Here is a 14,304-nt window from a genome sequence, read left to right as displayed (position 1 = left end):
ATATTGTTTTTGGGATATTTTGTTTTGTTAAAAATTAAACCACTAATCAAAACTACTTAGTTTTAAGTATTAGGTTGCTAATCTTATATACCCTTAAGGATATATATATATATATATATATATATATATATATATATATATATATATATATATATATATATATATATATATATATATATATAGGGAAAAGTGAATATATGGCTGTCATGTATGTAATATTAGGTATAGAACCATCAAAATTGAATTCATTTTGATTAAAAAACATAATTTTTTTTCTTTGTTAGCTTCTTCCTATTACTTTTAAGCTCATATTATTCCTGATTTCATAATTTATCTCCAACATCTATGTATTTCGAATGAGTTGTTTTTATTAGACCTCTAGTAGGTTTTATCGCTTTCTTTGACACCTACCATATATATACTTGCATGGTCCTTTTTGATGTGTTATGAGAAGAAGTTTATTGGGTTTTTAATGAACAATTTTAATTTTTCACTTTAATTTTCTATATTAAATTTGAATATGAAGATTTATAGATAGTTGATAATGTATTTTTATACATGGTTTGTGGTGTAAAATAAAATATTTAAACCTCCATAAAAATATGTACAAAGTCTATCATCTACCCTAATAGTGAATATAAGAAAGATGGTAGAGAGATTTGATTGCATTTTATTAAAACTATGTAGTTATTGATGGTTCTATACCTAATATTAGGTACATAACAACCACATATTCCCTAAGCCCATATATATATATATATATATATATATATATATATATATATATATATATATATATATATATATGAGTGACCATTTCTAAGATTTTTGAATAAAACCCCCACCTCTTCACCACAACTTTCGCCCATAATCTTCATCCTCTTACCACTTTCGACCTCATACGACTCATGTACAACTCACATGTTGGAGCTTTCAATTGAAATAGGAATCCCAGAATACACACTATCATCCCAGAACTACTACTCGGAGATCCCCAAACCTCTGTGTCTTAGATCCGTCGGAAGACCACATCCACAGTTCACGTGTGACAACTTTGTTGTTATTTGTCGCCATGCCTACCATTGTTTGAATTTTAAGTTAAATGTATTGTAAATAGATTCTTCTGAACCAAAGTTGATCAAACATATATATTTGAGTGACCATTTCTAAGATTTTTGAATAAAACCCCACCACTTTCGCCCACAATCTTCATCCTCTTACCACTTTCGACCTCATACGACTCATGTATGACTTACATGTTGGAGCTTTCAATTGAAATAGGAATCCCAGAATACACATAATCATCCCAGAACTACTACTCGGAGATCCCCAAACCTTCATGTCTTAGATCCGTCGGAAGACCACATCCACAGTTCACGCGATACAACTTTGTTGTTATTTGTCGCCATTCACCATTGGGCTGCCAAAAAGTCAAGCTAACAACAAACAAAGCTCACAATCTTGTTAGTTGAACATATGTTTATTATGTATTTATATAGGTTGTATTATTTCCTTTGTATCGGCCCACCCATTTATTGTAGCAGCCAACTGTTGTATTTTAGTATATATATGTTTCGTATTAATGAGAAGATCACGATGGGAAATTACCCGGTATTACCATTACCCTCTTTACTTAAACCTTACTCGATGGCTCCTCTATCATAGCCGTCTTCTTCATCAACAATAAATGGGTGAGTTGATACAAAGGAAATAATATAACCTATATAAATACATAATAAACATATGTTCGGCTAACAAATCTTTCTTCCTTAATAGTGTCACAGAAAACAAAGTTTTATCCTACTTGCTCACTCGCTCGCTCGCTCTTCTCCCCCCCTTTTCTTTTTGTTATCATAAGTAACTAGCCTCGTTGGGGATTATGGTTGGAAACCAAAATCCGTCGTGTTTTGTCGAATGAAACTCCAATGAAACATAATATCATATCAAACCTAACCCTCAACTACATTTTCTCTCAAACCCTTGATCTTTCTTTCTTTTTATTCCATATGATCTCTTCAAAGTTGGTGGAGAAGCAAACATATATATTTTTTTAGACGGCAAATCTATACTACTCCTTAAATCCATATATGTCTACTACGGGACTTGAGTCCGCAACCTCAATAAGGGAGGGCAACACTGGATACCGTTGGACTAGAAGTTCTTTGGTAAGCAAACATATTTACTCAAGAAGATATTTCCCTACACTATGCTACACTATGCCTGAAACACACTTTTACTCGCCCGTTTGAGGTGAACCTTAAGAAAATCGGCAACCCTAGGCTAGCCTCGTCTTTTTATACCAAGCTCCTAAAACGCTAGTGTATTCACATACATATAAGTACACGTGGTTGTAATCACTCTCCTTTTGATCATAATTTATGTTGCAGGATTGTTTATAGAAAAGGAACACGTCTAATGCGCTAGGTAGAAGAAGCCATATGTGGGTGAAAATTTAAAGTTACAAGAATGGTCCCTGAGGTTTATTGTCTTTTTACACTTGATCCAATGGCACATTAGTCATTTAAAAAAATGCTCAAAAGTTATATATTTAACGTCTGGAGGATCAACCATGCAATTTTTTGAAAACCACATAGGCATATCTGAAACGTTTCTAAAAGATATCTTCAACGTCAACATGTTACTTATCGGAAAGTAAAATGACTTTCTGAAATTTGTCTAAAAATTAATATAGTTTGTCATTTTTTTCGACTTAACCACTCATTCCTCTTAGAAAACTAAAGAAGATTGGGGATAGTATGCAATGGTTTTTCAGGATTATATAAACAACTTACATCACCCATTTAATTTTACCAGGTTGGATTTTGTGCCAAATGAATATTGGATGATTATGTTGGATACATTTTTCCTCATTGCTAACAACTATGATGTGATTGTCTATTTTTTAGATAAGAAGGTTCGTTGTCCTGTTTTCCGCTTTGGCATGGTCTGCAAGACATCTCACACCATAGATCTATTGTTATCGTCCATGTTCATAATGACCATTACATGAAAGTTGATTTACAAGAATCACATTTAATGCATATAGTTTTGCCACATTGACATCACAACAAATCCGAAAGTTCTATTAGATAAGAAATATTTTATAATGTTTTGCTTAATGCATATATTCCACTAAATGCACCAGTAGTAAATAAGAACTATAGTTTTTAATTATTGTGGTAAAGTTATAATTATGCTTTTTTTAATATATTTTTTCTTGATGTTTATAGTAATAAAAGAAAAAAAAAATACTATGCACCGTCGATCCGACGAATATCATAAAACTAATTATCTATGTAAAGATTAATTAATTAGGTGCGGCCATGATGACCACATATGGTTTATACGAAACTAATCAAAAAAATAAAAAGACAACAATTATAATAGTTTATAACAAATCTATTTTATATGATAAGAGAATTTAAGTTAGACATTATAATATAAATGAATAAAAAATAAAATGTGTTAAATAATGATTAAAAACTGAAATTAGAGAATTATAAACATTAATATAAAAACTAACTATTTAAAAAGAAATGAAAATAATTTGACGCATAGCCTAAGGGCACATGACACGGAGCGTTTGAGAGTTTCTAGCTTTTAGCGTTTGACAAAACGCACCGTTTTGAACAGAAATGCTTGTTTGACACTACAAGCTTCTACTTTTTGTTTAAACAAAATTCTCAAAATCCAAATGTTACTTCATGTAGCCTTTAACAAAACACTACGAGCTACAAGTTACCCGCTACCCATTACAAACTATCCGCTATCAGCTAATTTGCTGAACACGCCCTAACACCCTGTTCCCGAGTTCAACTTGAGGAGAGAAAAAAATAAAAGAAATTGGTGTTCCCGAGTTTCATTAAAGGAGGGAATTAGAAGGAAGTGGAGGGAAATGGGATGATCACTTTCCCTCATAACTTTCCTTCCGATTTGGGAGGATTTAGAAAGAAAAAACAAAATGATTCATTTTCCTTCCAGTTCTCTCAAACTCGGGAACACAAAAGAAAATTTTGTTTTCCTTTCCTTTCTTTTCTTTTCTCTCGTGACTTTCTTTTCTCTTCTCTTTTTTTTTTCTTTTTTTCTTTTGTTAAACTCGGGAACGAGGCATAAAAGACCCTATACCTCGTCCATTCATTAAAATGATGATTAGGTTATTACCTTTTTTATATTTTTATATTTGACTTTTTTATTAGTGGTTTTGACCAAGTTTTTTTTTTCTTTTTTTTTATTTTTATACAAAATTGTAAAATTGGTCCTTGTGGTATTCAAAAAACTTTGGATGGGGTCCAAAAAGTTTTCAACTTGCATGGAAGGTCTAAATTCAAAGTTTTTCTGAGTTTTTGGTCCTTGATACACTTAAAAAGACGATTTTACCCTTTTTATTTCTTTTATCTATTTTCTTTATTTATTTTGATATATAAATAATGAAAAATAAAAACAAAACTAAAATCTCATCCAACCCTCCCCCTTCTCCTACTCCTACTCCTACTCCTACTCCTACTCCTACTCCTTTTCTCTCTCTCTCTCTGATGTCATTCAACCACCATCACTGCCACCATATGCTTGTCGGAACCCTACATCATACACCATTGATTACCCCATCATCAACATCCAGTCACATCAAAACACCACCATTTAACATCTGTTCTGATCATTATCTCCGATGACAATTTTCATCAAAAGATCTCTGATGTCGTAGCCCTTCCAAACTGGTTTCTGGTGATCATTTTCCTTACTAGAGACCTAAGAGCTCATATATCAGGAGTTGATTGCTGTTTATTTTTCCTAATTTATCACCTGTACATTCTAGCTTCATTCATGAATTCCTAATTTCACTAACTTGTGTGTACCAGATTAAAAAGAGATTTGTTTTTAATTTGTGTTTCAGATTAAAGAGATGACGCAACGAAAATGGAGATGGAAATGATGAAACCCTTGAAATCGAACCTTGGAAACCCTAAAATCGAACTTTGAAAACCCTAAAATAGGGCCTTGAAATCCCTCCGGTTGTTCGGGGATAGTAATTAACTCGCTAGAGAGCCATATCACCACCACCATCTTTCATCAGAATATATGAACTGAAACTGATGGTCTTACCTTCATCACATGGAAATACAAATACAGGGGAAGACGCAGAGAAGGAGGATACTACAAGCTCTTCATCAAGAAATCGAGACATTACATAGCTGATGTCATATCGATTTCCGCTTGTCTTCACGCTTCCATATCACAACCCAACACCGCCACCAACAATTGCAATAACAGGGGAAAAAAACTGATATGGAGAAAGAGGTGAGAGAGTAAATGAGAGTGAAAGTGGGAAGGGAGGTTATAGGTAGGGAGGGGTAAGTGATTTTTTTTTCTTTTTTATAATTATTTAAGGGGATTTTTTTTATATATATATTTAAATACTAAACAAATACAAAATATGTAAAAAGAAATAATAAGGGGTAAAATCGTCTTTTCAACTTTTTTAGGACCAAAACCAAAGAAAATTCTTGATTTTGGACCTTCCATGCAAGTTGAAAACTTTTTGGACCCTATCCAAAGTTTTTTGAATACCATAGGGACCAATTTTGCAGTTTTGTCTTATTTTTATAAACAATTTTGCGGCTTGGTTATAAGTAGAAGGACCAAAATTGTAGCTTACTAAACTTATGAGAAAAAGCCCCCTCCTGGCAATTAACGGACCTCATCGGTAAACTGTAAACACTCCATCCGCCAAAGCAACGGAGGTGAAAATGGCGGCCATCTTGCTTCTCCTTCTCATGGCTCTTCTCTCCAGGGTAATATCTTTTAACTGTATACGTAGATATATCTGTGTGTCTGTTTATGGGTGTGAACTACTGTCGTCTCATCTCTGAATTATATCTGTGTCTCTGGATATGAAGTTATGAACTAGTATCGACTGAATCAGAGGCAATACCCCAGCCAAATTGGGGATATTAGTTATACGCATGTTGTCTGCTTTTCTGAATCATATGATCGGTTTATCTGTTGGGATGTTTCTCTTAGTTTCACTATCTCAGTTCTGTATTCGGTAAGTGCCGGGCACGGAAAAAAAATTGTGGATTTCTTTTCAAAAATGGAATTAATTAGCGGTTATGGATTCTAATATGTTGTTATAGCATCCACAATGCATAGTTTAATGTAAAAATTGAATGAGTTGGAATGATTAGTTGGTATTTAATGGATTAAATTCAAACCATAGTGGGGATACTATGTTGGTCTTTGATGGATATGGAATTCAATAGCCATTGAAGAGTTCAATGGAAAAAAGGAAATTTTTATAAGTTTATTAAATAAATGTTTCTTTGAACTTTTAGAGTTAAATGAATTGTAGGAAAAAAAATGGTATAGTTGTATGAAAATTATAATAATGATGTGTCAATCCATTAAACTCTTTTTCATTAGGCAACAGGACATGAGGTTAAGAGTTCAAGTAACTTTCCATTAGTAGTGAGCACCTGGCCCTTCTTAGAAGCTGTAAGAGCTGGATGGAGGGCTGTTAATGGTGGATCATCTTCCATTGATGCAGTTGTTGAAGGTTGTTCTACTTGTGAAGTGCTTAGATGTGATGGCACAGGTAAGTTTCTTCAAAGCAATGATTCATTTTTATGTTGCTCACTACTAAAATTTACACTTTCTTCAAAATCAATTATATCAAACAGTTGGACCTGGTGGAAGTCCAGATGAGAATAGTGAAACAACAATTGATGCCTTGATCATGAATGGGGTAACAAACAACACTTAACACTGCATGCATCTTGTGCTTGATTTTGTCTGAAAGTGAAAACCATGGTAAGATTCATATAGGCAACAATGGAGGTTGGAGCTGTTGCAGGCATGAGATATGTGAAAAATGGCATCAAAGCTGCAAGATTAGTAATGCTTTACACACAACACACTATGCTTGTGGGAGATCAAGCTTCAGCCTTTGCCATTTCAATGGGTCTTCCAGGACCTTCAAATCTTAGCTCAACAGAATCAATGGAAAAATGGATTAAATGGAAAGAAAATCAATGTCAACCTAATTTTAGAAAAAATGTTGTACCTGAAAACAGCTGTGGTCCTTATTATAGGAAAAAAGATGTAAATGTTGGTGAGAAGACATGTTTGGTGGAGGATGTAGCAGAACATATCAGAATGAAATCATCTTATGTAGATTTTCACAACCATGACACCATATCCATGGCAATATTTGATAAAGTACATTTTTAATTATACACTCCTTTTTTTTTAATGTTTTATTTTTCTTTTGAATAAATTTTGTTCTGGTTTCAGTCTGGACACATTGCTGTTGGCACATCAACGAATGGTGCTAGTTTTAAGATCCCTGGCAGGTGGGTATTTCACACACACACACACACATAATTATGAATTATGCTGAAAGGATTATAATTTATAAAGCATTTATTGAGTGTAGGGTTGGTGATGGACCAATTGCTGGATCTTCTGCATATGGTGATGATGAGGTTGGAGCTTGTGGTGCAACTGGTGATGGTGATATTATGATGCGTTTCCTGCCATGGTAAATCTTGTAGTAGTAAAGTATATTTTATATTTTCCAATCAAGCCATAAAATTTTAAGACTTTTTTTGAATCAACCAATTTTGACTTGTTATTTAATTTATATGAAATTGATTGTAGTTATCAAGTAGTGGAGAGTATGCGATTAGGAATGGAGCCAAGGGTTGCTGCCAAAGATGCAATATCTCGAATAGCAAAAAAGTATCCAAATTTTGTGGGCGCTATTTTTGCAGTGGATAAAAATGGCACGCATGCTGGTGCGTGCTATGGATGGACTTTCCAATACTCTGTCAGAAGCCCGAGTATGGATGATGTGGAGGTCATCACTGTATATCCTTAGACCATATATAATAGGTCTAAGGATGATCTTTTCCACATTTTTTTCTAAATTTCTAAACCTCATTTATTCTTATTAGAGTCTCCATTTGTGATATGATTTCTGTCAACTTTAATACAGTCATTGTGTTCTTTGTATAAGCGTTTGTTGTGTAATGTTAATTGAACATTTTTTTCTCTTTTGGACAACTAGTCTTTGGTCTATATGAATATGATGCAAAAAATTAAAAATATCCTCTTTATGTATCAAATAAATTTTTTATGTTCTTTGAGACAATAGGTCAGATGTCATAGGGTTTATTAAAATTTATAAATTATGAATTATGGGCAAAATCCAAATGGCTTCAAGTTTGAATCAAACCATGAGAACCCTTTAGCCTTTTATTAGACCAAAATACACAGTTTTAACTTTTTCTCAAATGATAGGCGCACACTCGCACCAGGCATCAGGGCACGAAACTCAAAAACGCACATGTTATTCGTTAACTTTATTCTTGTTATCTGTTTACGTCAAATATAAAAAGTAAAAATACATTTCTTTCTTCATCTTGATCTTTCTATTTCTATTTCTCTTTCCCTCTCCCCTGTAAATCGGCATCAAACCTTGATAAAGATCCCCTTCAATTAAAAAACAAATCAAGGTTTGACTCCTCTTTCACCCAAATCGCGCAATCCCTATTTTGTTAGTTTTGACTTAAAGATTGAATTTTTCAAGAGATCTTCGGAAATCACTATTTCCCGTTTCAGAAAGTTCTGATATCGTTGTTTTCCTTTTTTTTCTTTGTTTTGTGGGTTTTATCTCGTATGGAGAGAATCGGTGATTTTATCACGAGAGATGACGATTCTCAAGCAAATACCCAATTTATTGGTGCCGAAGAACCCTCGATTTTGACTTCCAGTTTCTTCTTGGATCATGTTGGAGAGGTTTCTCTAACCCTTAAACCAGATGGGTTATCTTGGAAATTGATGGATTCCCTTTGCAATGTTAGTTTTTCCAGGTTACATTAAACTGCTTTTGTTATCTTTTGAGATTTTTTCAAAGCGTCAATTTGATTTTCCTATGAAACTGATTTAGTCCACACTCGTCTGAATTTGTTCTGATCGATTGTTAATATGTATAACTGTTTGTTCAACTTCAAGGACCACGAAGACAGGTCAACTTGTTTGGGAATACAAATTCTTTCCCGAAATAATACATCAATCAACATCTCAGACGTGTATGCTGTTGAGTTTATAGATTGGGGTTTAGTACATGAAACCCTTCTCACAAATCCAGGATGCCTATTGGGTCATGCGTCCGAGGTTAAAAAAGTGCACACCTTTTTATTGATTTCTTGGATTTCCTTGTTTGTTTTTTATTTTTTTGGTGAAATTGATTAGTTTCTTGGGTGCATTGCTTTTAGATGTATCGATTCACAGTGCATGGTGTCGATAGGTCAAAGAGTCAACCTTCTCTTTGGGCTCCAATTGTTTATACATTCGGTCACATGGATAAACCGACATGTCAAATGTGGGTGAACCGGTTGAGCGGTTTTCTAACCATGGAAACTCACCGGCCTAAGAATCTTTTGGTATGTTCTTAACTTCTAATAACAGTGTGAGAGTTGTAAATTCTAATTCCAATGTATGTGGATTTTTCTCTTATGATATGTAAATACAACTCAGAGGTTGCTGGAAGAATAACCCTTTTACAGAGGTATCTATCTTACTATATGTTTTGTTTCTGTTGTTTTAGGTTTATGTTAATCCAGGAAGTGGAAAAGGAAATGGATGTCGAACTTGGTTGAGTTTAGCTCCAATTTTTTCGCAAGCCAAAGTGAAAACAAAGGTTTGTGTCTCATTACATAAAATATGAGATGATTTGGGTGTCTTTAACTTAAAATTGGTGATATTATAAATATATATAACTTATCCAAAATGTTAACTTTTATTTTTCGATAGGTTACAGTTACAGAAAGGGCTGGACATGCTTTCGAGGCTATGGCTTCTATGTCAGACAAGGAGCTTAATTCATATGATGGAATCGTAGCTGTTGTAAGTAATTATATATTTATATTCCTAAATAAATTGGGGTATCTTTTGAAAATTTTGAAATTTATGAAAATTTAGGGTGGTGATGGATTTTTCAATGAGATTCTGAATGGAATTCTGTTGTCAAGACATAAAGCTCCATATCCACCTTCCCCTCCAGATGATGAATCAGAAAGTGATGTATTACCTCATGATCCAACGGTCACGATTACAGAGCCTTCAGTTTCTAGGGAAGATGAGTCTCCACTTCTCTCCGGTTCGCCACTCGGTGGATCACAACCCATGAATAATATAAGTACTCATCTTTCTTCTCGAGTCTCCATTTTTTTTGTTTTAATTTATTTTGGGATATGATTCACTTATTATATTATGTTCTTTAAGCAGATGAAGATTCTGAAATGTCTTTTCCAAATGAGAGATTTCGATTTGGGCTTATTCCTTCTGGTTCTACCGATGCTATTGTAATATGGTAACTTCCTGTTAAATTCAAGAAATAGCAATGTACTTTTATTTATAGCATCCTACTTGGTTGTGTTTATGTGTGAATTCCCTTTGACTTTTTTTTAACAGCACAACTGGAGTTCGGGATCCGATGACATCAGCACTACAAATAATCTTGGGTAAACGGTTATGTCTTGATATAGCTCAAGTAGTCAGATGGGAAAAATCACAATCCGGAAAAGATCCACGTGTACGCTATGCAGCTTCTTTTGCAGGGTAGATTCGTAATTTCACTTGTTTTTTTTTTTAGAAAGATTGAAGCTTTCCTCTCAACTTTTTCTTTGTTTTCTTGGATTTTACCAGTTATGGATTTTATGGAGATGTAATTACAGAAAGCGAGAAATATCGCTGGATGGGTCCAAAGCGATATGATTATGCGGGAACAAAAGTCTTCCTTAGGCACAGGTATGCCTTGGTGGCTTTATCTGTTAAGTCGTTCTTTCTGTATTAAGTCATGTTAGTTGTGTTGATATATCTTATCTTGGAAGGTCATATGAGGCAAAAGTAGCATATATGAAAGTAGAAGCAGAAAAAACAAATGCGGGTGCGAATGCAAGAAGGGTAAAGGCTTTTTGGGGTTTATCTAAGGAGTCTGAAAGAGTGCCGTGTCGTGCCAAATGTGATATTTGTAATACACCTGTGACACCACAAATGGAAACACGGGACCCACAAAAAGAATCAAACTGGGTGAGAGTTAAAGGAAGGTTTCTTAGCATTGGGGCTGCTGTAATCTCTTGCAGAAATGAAAAAGCACCCGATGGGTTGGTGGCTGATGCACACCTTGCAGACGGTTTCCTGCATCTTATTTTGATCAAAGATTGTCCTCGTGCTTTCTATTTATGGTAAAAACATGCAACTTCTCTCTATATGTGTCACTGTGTAAGTCAAACACAGTACAACCTGTTCTGTTTTGGCTGGTTTTCTCCTAAATGTGACTAATGACGTTTCGTTGGTCGTATGTAGGCATCTCACGCAGCTAGCAAGGAAAGGTGGAACACCACTGAATTTCGATTTTGTTGAACACCATAAAGTAATTTTTTTTTCTATAAAGAAACTGGAATAAAAAACATATCCTTATTGTACTGAAAACATTTTGTTTATTTTCTACAGACTACGACTTTCACATTTACTTCTTCTGGGGAGGAGAGTGTGTGGAATGTGGATGGTGAGATACTTCACGCACAAAAGCTCTCTGCGCAAGTCTTTCGTGGTCTTATTAGTTTGTTTGCTTCGGGCCCTGAAACATAGGTTGATCAGATAGGAAATGATGGTTTTGCCCCTGATTTATCTATACCCATGTATTTATTTGTAAATTCCTATTAAATGTATATACATAGACTTTTTTTTTCTTCACAAAATTTTAGACATTATGAACAATAGCGTGAGTTTACAAAACTAAATGAAATTTGTTTTATGTTATTTTGTGCATTTTTATTTTATTAGGCTTGTGGGTACACCTCCCACGCTAAGGGTGTTGTGATGTGTGGCATATGCGAGGAGTTGTGCACACTGACCTCAGACATGTGGTATGTGGGTTCTTAACAGTGTAACAATATACAATTGAACTTGTTGTTTAAAAAAAAAAAAAAAAAAAAACTACACATGATTTACAATCTTTTATATAATATATTTACGATTGAATAAAAAAAATTAAAAATAATTTATGAATGTAATTTGTATTTAACTTTATGAATGTAACTTTGTGTTTAAATGATTATAAAATAAGAATAAAATGATTACATGGAGTGCCTAGATAAATGGTGATGATGAGACGTTGAAATGACAATATTTTTGGTAAGCAAGGATGGACCTACATGGTTGCTCGGGGTAGCCCGTAATACCCTTTAAATTTTTTGGTATAATGAAAACTTTTTGATAAATTTTCTGGGGTAATATGATTTTTTCTATGTGCTGCTACCCATAAAATCATATATGCCTGGCATTTTGTTTTAATCCGCCACTCCATAAGTCGACTATGAGTCAATATGAAAGTCTCCTTTTAATGGTTGACCAAGTCTACTTGTCTGCCGTGCAGAACCAACCAAAAAAAAAAGTTATATTGGGTCCTCTAATGACTCCAAAAGTCTTTGGTGGGATTTCCCATCTTTAGAACTGATAATCTTTTAAATATTTGTAGATACATAAATCCATTCATTAAATTCATAATCGATTACAGAAGAATTAAACTCCATCAGCAACAATGACTACCCCTAAGGAGTAAACCCTCTTCTCTACCATTTTTTTGTTAAATTCGTTATTTTTTGTAAGATAGATGTTTAAGAAATTTGCTGATAAATATATAATCAGGTATTATAATTCTCTGCCCCCTGTGGCCAAGACATATGCAACCATATGTTTTGCAACAACCGGAGCCTATCAGCTTGGGCTTTACTACCCTGATACCATAGCTCTCGTTTACAAAGACGTTTTCAAGCAATTTCAGGTAAACTTCACTAGCTCGCTGATTTTTTTTATTTACTTCTACACAAATAGTGCTACTTGTAATATCGTTGTGGTGCAGATTTGGAGGCTTATAACAAACTTCTTTTTCCTCGGACCTTTCTCTTTACCATTTGCGTTTCACCTACTGATGATGTAAACTTTTTCCCAATCTTATACCGTTTTTGCCACTACATGGAAGTTGAATTTTCTTTAAAGTTAAAGTGTTTTTTGTTCAAGATTACGTTATGGGGTTTCTTTAGAGAGGGGTCCTTTCGACAAGAGGACAGCAGATTATGTATGGATGTTCTTCTTTGGATCATTCTCGCTACTGGTATGGTAGCAAAGAACATGTCTTTTTTATGATGATGATGATGTTTTAGTTAAGAATATGGATGATGATGATAAATGGTGTCTTTTTTAGGCTATGGCTGCTGTTCCATTTCTTTGGTCTCCCTTCATGGGAGCCTCGTTGGTGTTCATGATTGTTTATGTCTGGAGCCGTGAGCTCCCTAACACACGTATTAACATTCAAGGTCTCGTAGAGTTGAAGGTATCTTGATTCTCTCTTATTTGTGAAGATCTTTTAATATATTATGATGGTTTAATGGTTTTTTTTAATGCGAGAATGTAGGGGTTCTATTTACCTTGGGCTATGCTTGCATTAGATTTAGTGTTTGGGAATCCATTGATGCCGGATTTACTGGGAATTGGTGTTGGCCATTTATATTACTTCTTGACGGTTCTTCACCCTCTTGCTGGTGGCAGAGATTTCTGCAAGACTCCTCTTTGGGTGTATCCTCCTTTGCATTTTTTTCATTCAATTCTAGCAACTTCAAGTAGCAGAAAAAAAAAATGGAAACAATGTATGTATCAGGCATAACTACTATGATATGTATTATGTCCGATATCAACTTATCAGCCACATAGTTAAGTTACGCTTGATACATAAATATGTAAGATACATTATTACATACTTGTACATATCATGCACAATGTTTGGGTTGTTATCCTTGAATCTTGTTTTATAGCCACAAGCTCGTTGCGTATTGGGGTAAGGGATACCAAATGAATAGTCCGGTTCAGAGGGACCCGGCCACCGGAGTTGCTTTCCGAGGGAGAAGTTATCGCGTTGGTGGGACCACAACGAGGGACAGTCGTGAGGGGGAAACAAACACAGTGACTACACAAAATGGAGCAACTTTTCGTGGCAGGGGTCGTCGCCTCAACGAAAGCTAAATCGTTACACTTCCATATTTTAGATAATAACACTTATAATATTTTCATGATGATGAATAGACAAAGTACCAATCTTGTTTAAGCAAATTATATTATGCATTATTTCTTGTAAAAAGTACAATGTTGTTGTACCACAGCCAACCTTGGGTGTGAACATATCAATAATAATATTTGTTCAAGAACCCAGGCTCAAATGGTGTAGTATTTGCAGTATTTTGGAGCCAA

At 34.4% G+C, this 14,304-nt stretch overlaps 3 protein-coding genes across 6 annotated transcripts; all 3 read left to right on the top strand.

The window, feature by feature from the left end:
- Positions 1 to 5,635: 5,635 nt before the first annotated feature.
- On the top strand, positions 5,636 to 8,058 carry LOC111889936 (probable isoaspartyl peptidase/L-asparaginase 3). Of its 2 annotated transcripts, XM_023886082.3 has the most exons (7): positions 5,636 to 5,789; positions 6,418 to 6,589; positions 6,675 to 6,739; positions 6,820 to 7,212; positions 7,288 to 7,346; positions 7,430 to 7,534; positions 7,654 to 8,058. In XM_023886082.3, the coding sequence occupies exons 1-7, from the start codon at positions 5,745 to 5,747 to the stop codon at positions 7,871 to 7,873; spliced, it is 1,059 nt and encodes a 352-aa protein (XP_023741850.1). In that variant the 5' UTR covers positions 5,636 to 5,744; the 3' UTR covers positions 7,874 to 8,058. The 2 variants fall into 2 exon arrangements, with proteins under 2 accessions (XP_023741850.1, XP_042755550.1); XM_042899616.2 differs by lacking the exons at positions 5,636 to 5,789; positions 6,418 to 6,589 and having other exon boundaries at positions 6,810 to 7,212.
- Positions 8,059 to 8,339: 281 nt separating this feature from the next.
- Positions 8,340 to 11,820, top strand: LOC111889935 (ceramide kinase). 3 transcript variants are annotated; one of them, XM_023886079.3, is made up of 12 exons: positions 8,340 to 8,853; positions 9,010 to 9,180; positions 9,273 to 9,440; positions 9,605 to 9,697; positions 9,811 to 9,903; positions 9,979 to 10,195; positions 10,285 to 10,369; positions 10,471 to 10,617; positions 10,705 to 10,806; positions 10,890 to 11,243; positions 11,365 to 11,431; positions 11,512 to 11,820. In XM_023886079.3, the coding sequence occupies exons 1-12, from the start codon at positions 8,674 to 8,676 to the stop codon at positions 11,647 to 11,649; spliced, it is 1,815 nt and encodes a 604-aa protein (XP_023741847.1). In that variant the 5' UTR covers positions 8,340 to 8,673; the 3' UTR covers positions 11,650 to 11,820. The 3 variants fall into 3 exon arrangements, with proteins under 3 accessions (XP_023741847.1, XP_023741848.1, XP_023741849.1); XM_023886080.3 differs by having other exon boundaries at positions 8,343 to 8,853; positions 9,010 to 9,171; XM_023886081.2 differs by having other exon boundaries at positions 8,710 to 8,867; positions 9,010 to 9,171.
- A 649-nt stretch (positions 11,821 to 12,469) lies between these two features.
- Positions 12,470 to 14,261, top strand: LOC111889950 (derlin-1). The gene is made up of 7 exons (XM_023886102.3): positions 12,470 to 12,618; positions 12,709 to 12,844; positions 12,923 to 12,996; positions 13,081 to 13,174; positions 13,265 to 13,393; positions 13,475 to 13,635; positions 13,872 to 14,261. The coding sequence occupies exons 1-7, from the start codon at positions 12,602 to 12,604 to the stop codon at positions 14,077 to 14,079; spliced, it is 819 nt and encodes a 272-aa protein (XP_023741870.1). The 5' UTR covers positions 12,470 to 12,601; the 3' UTR covers positions 14,080 to 14,261.
- Positions 14,262 to 14,304: the final 43 nt, after the last annotated feature.

The sequence above is a fragment of the Lactuca sativa genome, chromosome 2 (genome assembly GCF_002870075.4).
Source record: "Lactuca sativa cultivar Salinas chromosome 2, Lsat_Salinas_v11, whole genome shotgun sequence".
Classification (NCBI taxonomy): Eukaryota; Viridiplantae; Streptophyta; class Magnoliopsida; order Asterales; family Asteraceae; genus Lactuca; species Lactuca sativa.
The sequence above is the reverse complement of the archived record's forward strand: the minus strand, read 5'-3'. Positions and strand labels throughout refer to the sequence as shown.